Genomic DNA, 11,993 nt, shown 5'->3' with positions numbered 1-11,993 from the left:
CCAGGCAAAGGTCTGCTGTGCCTGAGAATTAGGCTGTGTTTCTCCAGTATTTAGCAGTTGCTGTGCATATGGGATCTTAATACAAACTTTCTAAGTGAAGTAAAGAATATTGAAATGAGTCACATCAGCATTTCACTAGTATTAGAAGCTTCCCAGAGAATAAATTTGCCCATCAGAACTTTCTGTGATAGAGCAACAATATTGTTGGTGACTGAAAGCATGATTTCATACAAGAGAACCACTTCTGAATTTTTTAAACTATTTTTTTAACACATGAAATTACACGCAATACAAAATACTTGTCTTACAAGTTGAAATCTTTACAGTTATGGGTACAGTTACAGTAATGCAAGTAATATTAGTGCATTCACTTAGAGCAGAGTTATTTGTCTTCATTGGGCTTAACACAAAGCCAAGAATGAATTATTTGCTTAAAAGACTTTCTAGTCTTTGAATTAAAAAAAAAAGAAAATTACTTCTATCTCGTGTATAATGTGTCAGAATGATAAACAATGCCAACAGTTAAGTAGTCTGGTATTTCTGTAAAAGGGAGATTGTATTCCATAGCTTTTAAGTTGTAAATCCTTAAGTTTTGGTTGCATATGTCTATCAAATCGTCATTATCTCAGCTTTCAGGAAAATTACATCATCTTTGGTAATAGGCTGCCAACAAACAGAAACTATAGACTACACCATTTTTTCCAAAGAATCCTGTATTTTAATGAATAGCTGAATAAATAGACATTAATTATGAAATTCACATTAAGATAGAAGAAAATCCAAACATTTTGATTGCTTTATCTCTTAAATTTGATAGCTACTACAAAACATACTATTTATGTTAGGGTAAAAATAAGCTGAATCACAGGAGTATAACTGGGATGTGCTGGCAGATATATACAGTAACATGGAGGAGCCATAAAATAAAAGCGTTTATATGTACATAACTTTTTCCTTACTTTTTTGCATGGAGAAACACTGTTTTATAAAATGGGAAAACACACAGTAGACCACATGCAACAAGGACCAATACAATGTGCACGGCAGAATAATCAAACAAGACACAACTATGGGTTTAAAAAAGAATTTGGGAGCAGGAAAAAAAAAAAAGGAAAGTTGAAACCTGGAATGCTTTCTTATTGAGGTTTCAGAATATAAATTTGTCTAACAAGCCTCTTGATAGTTTTCAAAAGTTCCCACTTGACCACCTAGGGTTGAAGTGTAAGAGCTAAAAATAAACCATCATATGATACAAAACTTTGTATATTAGCATACAAAAGGTAACAATTTACTTTTTGTATAAAATATAACCTTTTGATAGTATATTTATTTCACATATGTATAAATATAACCCAAAGAATATGATTTAAGTATTTCTACCAAAATATTCTTTACAAAAGTTTACAAAACAAGTAATTTATTTATATTTACAACCTAGCACAGAAAAGATTCCGGGCCAGTGATGTTGGTATTGTGTAAAAGAGAGTGCTTCTAGACATTTTAAAGATTGCAAGAGGGCTTTGCAGAACTTTCAAAATGTGTTCTTTTTAGAAAGGTATTTAAAGAGTTATTAAATGATTTCAGTTAAATATCACTTGATAATTGAATATGAGAGTGTATAACTAAAATAGCTGAAGGTAACCTGTGTTCCCCTGTAATGAGGAAAATGATAGAGATATTTTGCATACATCCCAAATCAGCACACATCTTTGCCATTTTGCAGCTGATCTGTTACACAACTCAATAGGAACTCTTTCTTTGATACAGTGCTCAGCCCTGAGGGAGAAAACCTGGATATGAAGGGCCCATCTAGCATGTGGCAATGATTCATCACATCAGGGACAGAAGAATGAGTAGACTGCTATTAATAGATCACATTCTATTTAGCTGTTTACCCAAATAATGTGTCCAAATAAGGCCAGATTATTTTTTGTCTCAATTATGCTTTCCTTCAAACCCTATGAAATAGATTTGTACACACCCGTACCCACCATCCCTGGTCCTAACCTTTTGCTTCTTATCTTCAACCAAAACATGATACCTTCTACTGTCAGCTTTGGCCTCCAAACTTCCTTTTCTTACAAACCAGTCTCTGGTCACCAAAATAAGCAGAGAGGGCCAGGTTCAATTTCACTCAGCTTGGGGACTAACCAGCAGTCATCATCATAGTAAGCAACACCCCAAGTTATTTGTGGTCAAATACATCTCCTTTATAGCAATGCCTGATGTGGTGTTTTCCCTTTTAAGTAGTGAAATCTGATGCAGACACATGTGCACTAACATTTCAGTATGATTAGGATAGGTCACGACTGAACCTAAGATTCAGAAACTGGATTTGGAAATTGGTTGTGGAAAAATGTTGGCCATCTCTGCGTTCTTGTTTCATCACTAGACACAGCATCTTGAAGTATAGGATATGTGGGAAAACTGAAAAAGTGAGGGGATGAATCTGGGGAAGAAATTCTATAGTCCACTGGGTGTTCTCTATGTTCTCCAGTTTTCGTTTACTTAGGACACTGTTTGGTTACTCCAAACAAATCTGTAACATTTCAATCTACCCTGGAAGTTTTAGGAAACCTAAATGAAAAGACAGAGTGGAGGGATTAAACCACACTTCATATCTGTTAGAGAAAATTAAGGAATTTGTTGCTTGTTGCTTGGAACTAGTACCTCCGCATGACTTGGGGTTTAAACAAGCCAGAAGTTCTATTACTTTTCTTTCAGGGAGAAAAGGAGCTTGGGGAGCCTATTTTACACAACTAATTACACATCAACATCAGAGTTCTGTTTGGATAAACTGGATACTGTGTTCTGGGGTGTAGACAGGGAAAAAGTGATCCCAATGTTTTACTTCCAGGTTTGAGATTTAAAACAAGCATTTGGACCAAAATGTTCACCGCTACAGTTACTTTCTGCTTTCCATTTTTAAGCCAAGGTATCTTCATAGAGTCCAACTAAAAGTCAACAGTTTGGCCTTTACAGAGTCCTTGTAAAATACTGCCTTTTAGTGCTTGGAGTTTGTGAATTGTCTCCCTTTTCTTCTTTAGGAGTTGTTCCCCAAGATTTCGTCAAGGTTGATGTCTTTCATCCAGTCATCATTACCAGGCTCTGTCTTCAATAAAGAATCAATGAAATCAGCATCACTGTTTAGGGCAGGGCCCATGTTATCAGTCTGTTGGTTGAGAAAGTCAAAAGCTAAGTCATTGCCATGGTCAGTTCCTTGAAAAGCCCTGGAACTTTGGTTGGGTGAAGGAAAACTGCCAGTTGTCAGGGATGATGGCTGGCTTATGCTTGTCCTCGACTGACTCAACCCTGTTCCTGACTGGCTCAAATTAGGCAAAATCTGTGTGCTTAGCTGATTGGGTCTGAGATTCAGACTTCTGAGTGGACCCATGTTTTGTCCATTTAATGTCTGACTCATTTGGTTCATGGGTCTAATTTGCACTGCTGGTGTTAACTGATTAGGGGGAGCCACTGCTCTCTGGGAAAATTGCTGGCTACCTACCGCCTGTTGCAATGACTGGTTTGGAGTATAGGCTGTAGGTGTGCCTGGGGGGAAGCGGACTCCTGTAGATTTCAGCGCTTCCTGCTGTTTGGTTGTTGCTTCTTGAGAGGCCCAGTTTGGTGCTGTTGTGTTGGATGTGATCATTACATTCGACGTTCTCTGTGCTGGCATGCTTGCCATACTATGGGTTAAATTTGGTCTTAATTGTTGCGAATTGCCAAGAGATCCAGCTCCAAAAGTGGCCACATTATTATTATTATTACTGGGCCCTAAAGTGGGTGGCCGGGGCATCAGAGGGTTGTTTTGATTTGCTATCAATTGGTTTGGGTTTCTGTGTTGGGTCAACTGATTCATTCCTGAAGTGACGCTGTATGTTCCAGGTTGATTGCAAGGCAGATTCCCATACATCCCTATGTTCTGAACTGCTGTGGATAAGGATGGCATTCTTGTCCCATGAGAAGTAGACATGAGGCTGGAATTTGGAGTTAAAATGGTGTGTGTTGAAACTGGGTTTGCCAAAGCCTGGTTAGAGTTTAAACTCACTGTTGATGAGCCACCTGAGAAAAAGAAGATAATTATATTAGTTCATAACAGTAGGTTATCTCTTCTCTTATAGTGATTTACAATAGCTTATCAGCTCTGAGACTGCCTTTGGGTGTAAGAACAAATAAAGGGAAATAATCATCATAGCATATTATATAAAAGGAATAAGACAGCTTTTGGGGGGAAGTATCACCCTAAGTTACCCCTTGGTCAAGAGTTTACACGTTATAGAAAGAAGACTGAAATACAATGGTTCTATTTTTAGGCTTTACTTTATTTTTCTTCTGGAATCACTGAGGGGAAATGATAGTCAATCTTCCATTTTGAATTAGCTTTACTCTGTTTCAAGACCAAAGACTACAACTTTGATTATCCAGCTGTCATGAAATCCATGCTACTGGTCATCCCTGGGTCCAAATTAGAACATGTGGATGAACCCTATACATGGCTATTAGATTAATGGTCCAAGTCTATGGCCTTGAAAATCATATCCAATTTTCATCTGCATCCCCACTCAAGAAGCTGCCATAAGAAAGGTAAATTCCCATCTCTTCAAACATCTGGAATTCAATGTAATCCATGCTCCAGTGATTATTTCCATACAGAAAGCCCTCTGCTCTAGGAGGATTAGTTATTATCGCACTGTTATCCACACATCATGAACTACTTTCGCTCACGCCATTTCCTTCTCATATGATGCCCTTCTTACCTCACCAAGCCCTATCTTTTCTTCAAAGGCTCAGGCCAAGGTCCAAGTTCCTTCCTTAAGCTTTCCCTGATATTCCAGCCTCCTCTCTCAGGCTGCATTTGCTCTTTCAAGTTTTCATTTAGCATTTAGCTTCTGTATTGGGAAATACATGGAGCCTCCAAGTGCCAGCTAGCTATGTTGATACCTGTAAATAAGTGATTGAATGTGGGACCACTCAATCACAGTCTGTTGAATAAGGAGGTTCCACCTATCGGATAGTGATCAACTGACACATTGAAATCTTCCTGGCTTGAAGAGGTTAAAATCATCATGGCAAGACATCTTGAGAGGCAAAAATGGAATGCCAGAAAGATAAAAGTGCCTGCTGGATGATAAGTTCCATGAGAGAAAGAAGTTTTGCCTGTTTTGTTCACTGTCATATTCTCCAAGTTCAGTGGATGGTGCAAAGTAGGTATTCAATTGATATTTATTGAATGAATGAATGAATGAACGAGTGAATGAGAGATTGAGGCAAAGATATAACTTGCAGAAAGATACTCTTTTAAAGTACTCTCCCAGCAGAGAGGCAGGGAGGCCCAGAGAATCAGAGATACTGAGAAACAGAGAACTAGACACACATATGAGTATCAGAATGGCAGTATGTGAAGAGAGCATGGTTGCAATTATAACCCTAGCATATCCCCTACTGCTTGAGGATAGCTAGCATGGTACACACCTTGAAAGACTGAAGGCCTTGCTATTTGTTTTAAAATATGTCCCCACTAAACTACATCCCCCTTGAAGGCAGGAACAGTCTCTTTATCTCCTTGTATCTCCAGGTTTAGCACAAGGCCCTGACTGTGTAGGGCGGTGTTTGATAAGAGGGATCAGAGTCAGATAGGAGAAACTTGGACAATAACTCAGAGTGCACAGGCTGCTAATGAGTTTAAGCAATATCAAGCTTGGTATCTGAAGGTTTCATGAGAAGAGAATTTCCATTATGGAAATGCTATGGAAAAAATTTCGAGGCTTTAAAAATCACTCCCTCTAGGGACTTCCCTGGTGGCGCAGTTGTTAAGAATCTACCTGACAGTGCAGAGGGCTGGAATCTACCTGGTCTGGGAAGATCCCACATGCCACGGAGCAACTAAGCCCGTGCACCACAGCTACTGAGCCTGCGCTCTAGAGCCCATGAGCCACAACTATTGAGCCTGCGTGCCGCAAATACTGAAGCCTGTATGCCTACAGCCCATGCTCTGCAACAGGAGAAGCCACCGCAATGAGAAGCCTGCATACCGCAACAAAGAGTAGCCCCCCTTGCTGCAACTAGAGAAAGCCCATGCGCAGCAACGAACACCAAGGCAGCCAAAAATAAAAATAAATAAATAAATAAATTTATATTAAAAAAAAATCACTCCCTCTAGGTGCCCCCTATTTTAACAATATGCCCTGAGAAGGTTTATGAGGAAAGCTTTATTTTTAAACAACTAGAATAGGGAGAATTTCCATAAAGATAAAAAAATATTAATCACAGTTAATATTTAGAAGCTCTTAATATGTGGTAGAAATTGTTCTGGGTGTTTTTCATACATCATTTTAACTTAGTTTTATTTTTATTTTGCTGTACGCGGGCCTCTCACTGTTGTGGCCTCTCCCATTGCGGAGCACAGGCTCCGGACGCGCAGGCTCAGCGGCCATGGCTCAAGGGCCCAGCCGCTCCGCGGCATGTGGGATCTTCCTGGACCGGGGCACGAACCCGTGTCCCCTGCATCGGCAGGCGGACTCTCAACCACTGCGCCACCAGGGAAGCCCCATACATCATTTTTAATATTAACATCTGGGCAAGGTGATTATCATAGTACTGAGATTGAAATAAAAAATGATAAAAGAGTTTGTGTTGTGCTTGTTGTTTATTTCATTCTCAGAAGAGATGTGAAGTACAATGCTCTAGAGTGGTAATTCTTACCCATCTTGGGGTTAGCAGCTGGTTGCTAAGGTCGCCTCCCTCAGGAAAATGCCCATATGCACTATGGAAGAGACTTCTAGGTCCCTCCCAAGTACCCAACCTCCCTGTCTTCTTTAGAAACAGAGCCTTGATTTTGCAGCAATGTGCCCAGCTGAAAAACCACATTTGCCAAACATCCTTGCTGATGGCGGGTCCATATGAATAAATTCTGGCTAAAGGCAGAAGTTACTAGGTGATGGACTTCCCTGGTGGCACAGGTGGTTAAGAATCCACCTGCCAAGGCAGAGGACACAGGTTCGATCCCTGGTCTGGGAAGATCCCACATGTTGCGGAGTAACTAAGCCTGTGTGCCACAACTACTGAGCCTGCGCTCTAGAGCCCACAGGCCACAACTACTGAGCCCATGTGCTGCAACTACTGAAGCCCGTGTGCCTAGAGCCCGTGCTCTGCAACAGGAGAGGCCACAGCAAGGAGAAGCCTGTGCACCACAACGAAGAGTAGCCCCTGCTCACCACAACTAGAGAAAGTCTGTGTGCAGCAACGAAGCCCCAATACAGCCAAAATTAACAAATAAATTAATTAATTAAAAAAAAAAAAGAAGTTACTAGATGAGTGTCCAAAACAACCTACTTTAAAAAGGGAATCTGACTCATTTGGGAGGCCATTTTACCTTTTCCCCTCTTTCACCTTTCTGTATGGAATATGGATATGAAGACTGGTGATGTGGTGGCCACAAGGCAACCCTTAGGATGGAAGCTGTATGCTCAAGAAGGTGGGTAGAAAGACAAAAGAAGCCTGGATCCCTGCTAACATGGTAGAGCCACCAAACCAGCCTTACACTGCTATCCTTGGGAATCTTTTATATGAATGGGAAAAGAAAAGCACAAACATTCACCTTGAATTTGATATAATATTTCAGAGGGCTCTTAGCTTCCCCCAAAGCCACTGATAGGCCATGATATAAGAAGGCATGTTCCAAATAATACCCATATTGTCTTTCAACCTCCTTGAGGACAGACTCAGAGAATCCTGCTTTTGCCCTGAAGCAAAGTAATCTTAGAGAGTGGAATATATATAGCCCATTCCTAATTTTAGTGGAAAGAGGCAATCTGGTGCATTTGAAAGTGTTTAAATAAATGAGAGCAACATATTGATTACTACACTTAACAGGACCAGAAAATATTAATAAACAGAAATATTCACAGCCCCTCCTTCTTTAGAGAATCTCCTTTATGGCCTTAAGCAGAGAGAACTTAGGAAAATAGAGGACAAGCTTAGTTTATATGAGAAGCTGCAGAGAGTTCTGGGCAGAAAGGCTTGAATAGATGCTGACTAGGGGAAGGCAGGGGTAGCAGAGGCTATGTTTAAAAGAGGTTCTTTTGGAGTTCAGAGAGTGGAAGGGAGGGATTTTAGGGGTAGTGTCTGCCACCTATTTTACATTGATACCCATTAAGAAGTTTTGCTTTATTCTTTGGTTTTGTTTTTTTTAACATCTTTATTGGAGTACAATTGCTTTACAATGGTGTGTTAGTTTCTGCTGTATAACAAAGTGAATCAGCTATACGTATACATAGATCCCCACATCCCCTCCCTCTTGCATCTCCCTCCCTCCCTCCGTATCCCACCCCTCTAGGTGTTCACAAAGCACTGAGCTGATCTCCCTGTGCTATACGGCTGCTTCCCACCAGCTACCTATTTTACATTTGGTAGTGTATATATGCCAATGCCACTCTCTCACTTCATCCCAGCTTACCCTTCCCCCTCCCCCGTGTCCTCAAGTTTTTGACCCACCTCCTAGAGAAATGGAAATAAAACAAAAATAAACAAATGGGACCTAATGAAACTTCAAAGCTTTTGCACAGGAAGGGAAACCATAAACAAGAGGAAAAGACAACCCTCATAATGGGAGAAAATATTTGCAAACGAAGCAACTGACAAAGGATTAATCTCCAAAATATACAAGCAGCTCATGCAGCTCAATTTCAAAAAACAAACAACGCAATCCAAAAATGGGTAGAAGACCTAAATAGACGTTTCTCCAAAGAAGATATACGGATTGCAAACAAACACATGAAAGGATGCTCAACATCACTAATCATTAGAGAAATGCAGATCAATGATACAATGAGGTATCACCTCACACAGGTCAGAATGGCTATCATCAAAAAATCTACAAACAATAAATGCTGGAAAGGGTATGGAGAAAAGGGAACCCTCTTGCTTTATATTTTAAATGCAATCCACCTTTGGTATTTTTGAGAGACTTCCTAAAGACTTAATTTGCTTTTCAATTATTTTTTGGTGATAGGGCTATTTGTCTTAGGGGGATGAGCCCAAAGGTGGAGATGAAAAGATTGGGCACTATGTAAGTTACAAATGTGACTATGAGGGAGAAATGTCTGCTTACCTTACACTACCTGGGTCAAGATATGCTGTTGGGAGGAGAATGGTTGAACCTAGCTGTTAGAAAATATTTATGCTTTTTTGACTCTCACAGGTAGTCCTGAGAGCAGTGAAATATGTGAATAAGGAACAAAAATAAGCAAGAAAAACTGATGAGTAGACTAAAATAAATTCCAGTTTGGCCTTGATCTGAAAGTTAAATGGGAGCTAGAGAAGGAGTCTAAGAAAGATGTTACAATTAAATATGAGATGGGGGAAGGAGGAAATACTAACAACTGAACAGTTTTCTTCTTTGCACAGTTATGATTTTTATTAATTTTTAAGAACACTTACCAGAATACTGAGCTGTTGGCTGCATGTTGCCCACATTTCTTCTTTGGTCTTTATAATCTGGGGGTGGCCTTGTCAAATGTCTGTTTATCTGATCTTGTGGAGCAATTTTCTCCTTGAAAACACAAATGAAAACATATTAAACTGCATTGTTACTTTCTCACTTGTAAAAATGTGTAGATTCAAAAAAGTAAGAATATAAGAAAAATTTTGCAGTCATAGTTGTGAATCATGGATCTTACTTAGTTTTTATCCATGATTTGCAGTCATAGTGGTGAATCATGGACCTTATTTAGAGACAAAACTTTTCAATTTCAATTTCCCGCATGAAAGTGCAATTTCTACCTCTCCTTAACCTTCAACATGTGTTTTGGGTCTTGTAACTACTCTCATTTTCTTTATTTTGCAATTAGCTTTCAGTGAGGACAAAATTTCTATGAATTCTGAGGTGAGGATTTCTAGTTTTGTTTTGTAGCACACCTGATATACTTTGGTACCTATATATAATTTTGGTCCTACCAAGTGTGTAAGGTGTAGGAATAAGATTGCCAGATAAAGTGCAGGACACTCAGGCATTCTATGTTTTTATTTGCTAAATCTGGCAACCTGAGATTGGAGGAGATAACCTATCAGATACTGATATAGGCATTCTGTGCATATTACCTATTTTTTTCCCCCTCATAAACAACCATCGAAAGTAAGCATGGTTATTCCCACCTAAAAGATAAGGAAATGGAAGCTTCCTTAGGTTAAGTAACTTGCCCAAGATCATACAGTGGTAGAACCAAAACCAAATCCTGAGTCAAAAACTTAGGCTTTCCGGTTACACAATGCAAGGGCCTCTTGCTGCTTCGTTTCTCTGCGCCCCATTCTCAGAGCCCAGAAATTTCCCAGTCTCCCTTCTTTTCCTCCTTCTGGAATCAGCCACCTTTAGATCTTTAGAGTAGGTGATTTTGGGGGCTAACAGAGGAAACAGGGGCATTCTTTTTATAGTGTCAGTGGCCTCAGCCAAAGACCACCAGGAATGTAGAGGGAAGAACAAATCTGACTCCATATTAGATCTGGCCCTTTTCCTGTGCTTACTCTTGCTGGCTCTGCACCTTTTATAAAAGAATGTTGCCTACAGCCTGAAATATACAGGATAGCCTATTCTCAGGGCTCTGACCTTTAAGAGTCTATTCATATAGAGATAGAAAGTTACAGAACAGAGAATAACATTTGTCTTGTTGGAGGTTTATGGGAACATCTGACTTGACCTACATGGATAGCTGCAAAAACAAAGGATTCCGACGCCAAGAAGTTTACAACAACTAACAACTCCCCTCCCTCACCTTCCTTTAAAAGTCCTTTGCTGAAACCCTTCAAGGAATTTGGGGATTTTTGGGCACAAGCCACCCATCTCCTCGCAGTAAACCTTTCTCTGGACCTGCAATAAACCTTTCTCTGCTCCAAACTCTGACGTTTTGGTTTGTTTGGCCTCGCTGTGTGTAGGGCACATGAATTTGCGTTCAGTAACAGGAACATACCTGTTGGGTTTATCACTCACTGGAGCGAGGAAGAAGGCACATCACGGGGGACCATAGGGTGTCTCAGCAGGAGCGTATTAGAAAGAACCTGTTATAGGATTTGGGCTTTGACTGGGTGATTTAGGGAGGGTCTAAGGAAGCGAGGATTTGTTCTAGGTTGTAAGCTGTCAGAAAGTGAGGTTGAGTCTATGACTGAGTAAAGAATTATTTGTCACTCATTTAGCAAAAGAGGGGAATTTTTCCTATTTTGTGAGTTGCACAGTGACCTTGTTTATGTCTGTTTTTAGACAAAATTATGAAGTGGCCTTCTTTTGTCTCATTTTATCATGGTCTCAGAGCAATCCTGTCTGAGCTTAGTGTTCTGTAAAACTGTTTATGTCCAACAGAGAACAAAATAGCCTGGCTGTGAGTGTTGTCTCAGTTCTGGACATCAGGAGATTCTTTTTTTGTTTCTCAGTATGGATCAGGAAGTTTTTAGAATGGCTTCACTGAAACTTTGCATGAACCCCAAAGCAACCCCCTTTTTCGAAGATAAAAATAATTGGCATAGGTATACAGAGAACAATATAATTATAGAAAAGTCAATAAATAGAAAAGAAAACCTTGTAACAGATGGGTTAATTAGATGGAAGCCAAATGTGGGCTGCCCAATTTAGAACCCACTTAAACCATGTATTTCTCAGTTTCCCAACAAATTCCAAACCTTCTAAGTAGAATAAATCTACTATAAAGGAAAAAAAGTGGCTTTAAAACAACAACAAACCAAATTCAAATTCTTGTTTCTAAGGAAAAAGACTTGAAAGACTCACAGGGATTTGGGGGCATCAAGTAATTCATATAAAACACAATTTTGATGAGCTAAGTGTAAATGAATCAGAAGCATATGGATTACATTTCTTTTAAATACGGGTTTACAAATTAAGGGAAAAAGTGGTTGGTGAAACTCTTTCTGGTTTTGCCCAAACCCTAAATGTTTAAGAAACAGCTTGAGATGTTCCATGAACCCAAATGTGGCAATATGCAACCATTCCT

General features: G+C 39.7%; 1 protein-coding gene across 1 annotated transcript in view; it reads right to left on the bottom strand.

Annotated features, from left to right (window-relative positions):
* Positions 1-695: 695 nt before the first annotated feature.
* The window catches only part of MAML2 (mastermind like transcriptional coactivator 2), a 363,852-nt gene continuing 352,554 nt past the window's right edge, over positions 696-11,993 (bottom strand). The window contains exons 4-5 of the mRNA XM_007451252.1: positions 9,439-9,550; positions 696-4,062 (exon numbers count right to left, since the gene is read on the bottom strand). Of these exons, the coding sequence (XP_007451314.1) occupies positions 3,044-4,062; positions 9,439-9,550 (1,131 nt within the window). The 3' untranslated portion in view covers positions 696-3,043. The remainder of the gene's footprint in view (positions 4,063-9,438; positions 9,551-11,993) is intronic.

Source organism: Lipotes vexillifer, unplaced genomic scaffold (genome assembly GCF_000442215.2).
Source record: "Lipotes vexillifer unplaced genomic scaffold, Lipotes_vexillifer_v1.1 scaffold1396, whole genome shotgun sequence".
NCBI classification, from domain to species: Eukaryota; Metazoa; Chordata; class Mammalia; order Artiodactyla; family Lipotidae; genus Lipotes; species Lipotes vexillifer.
This window is presented reverse-complemented; position numbering and strand designations above follow the sequence as displayed.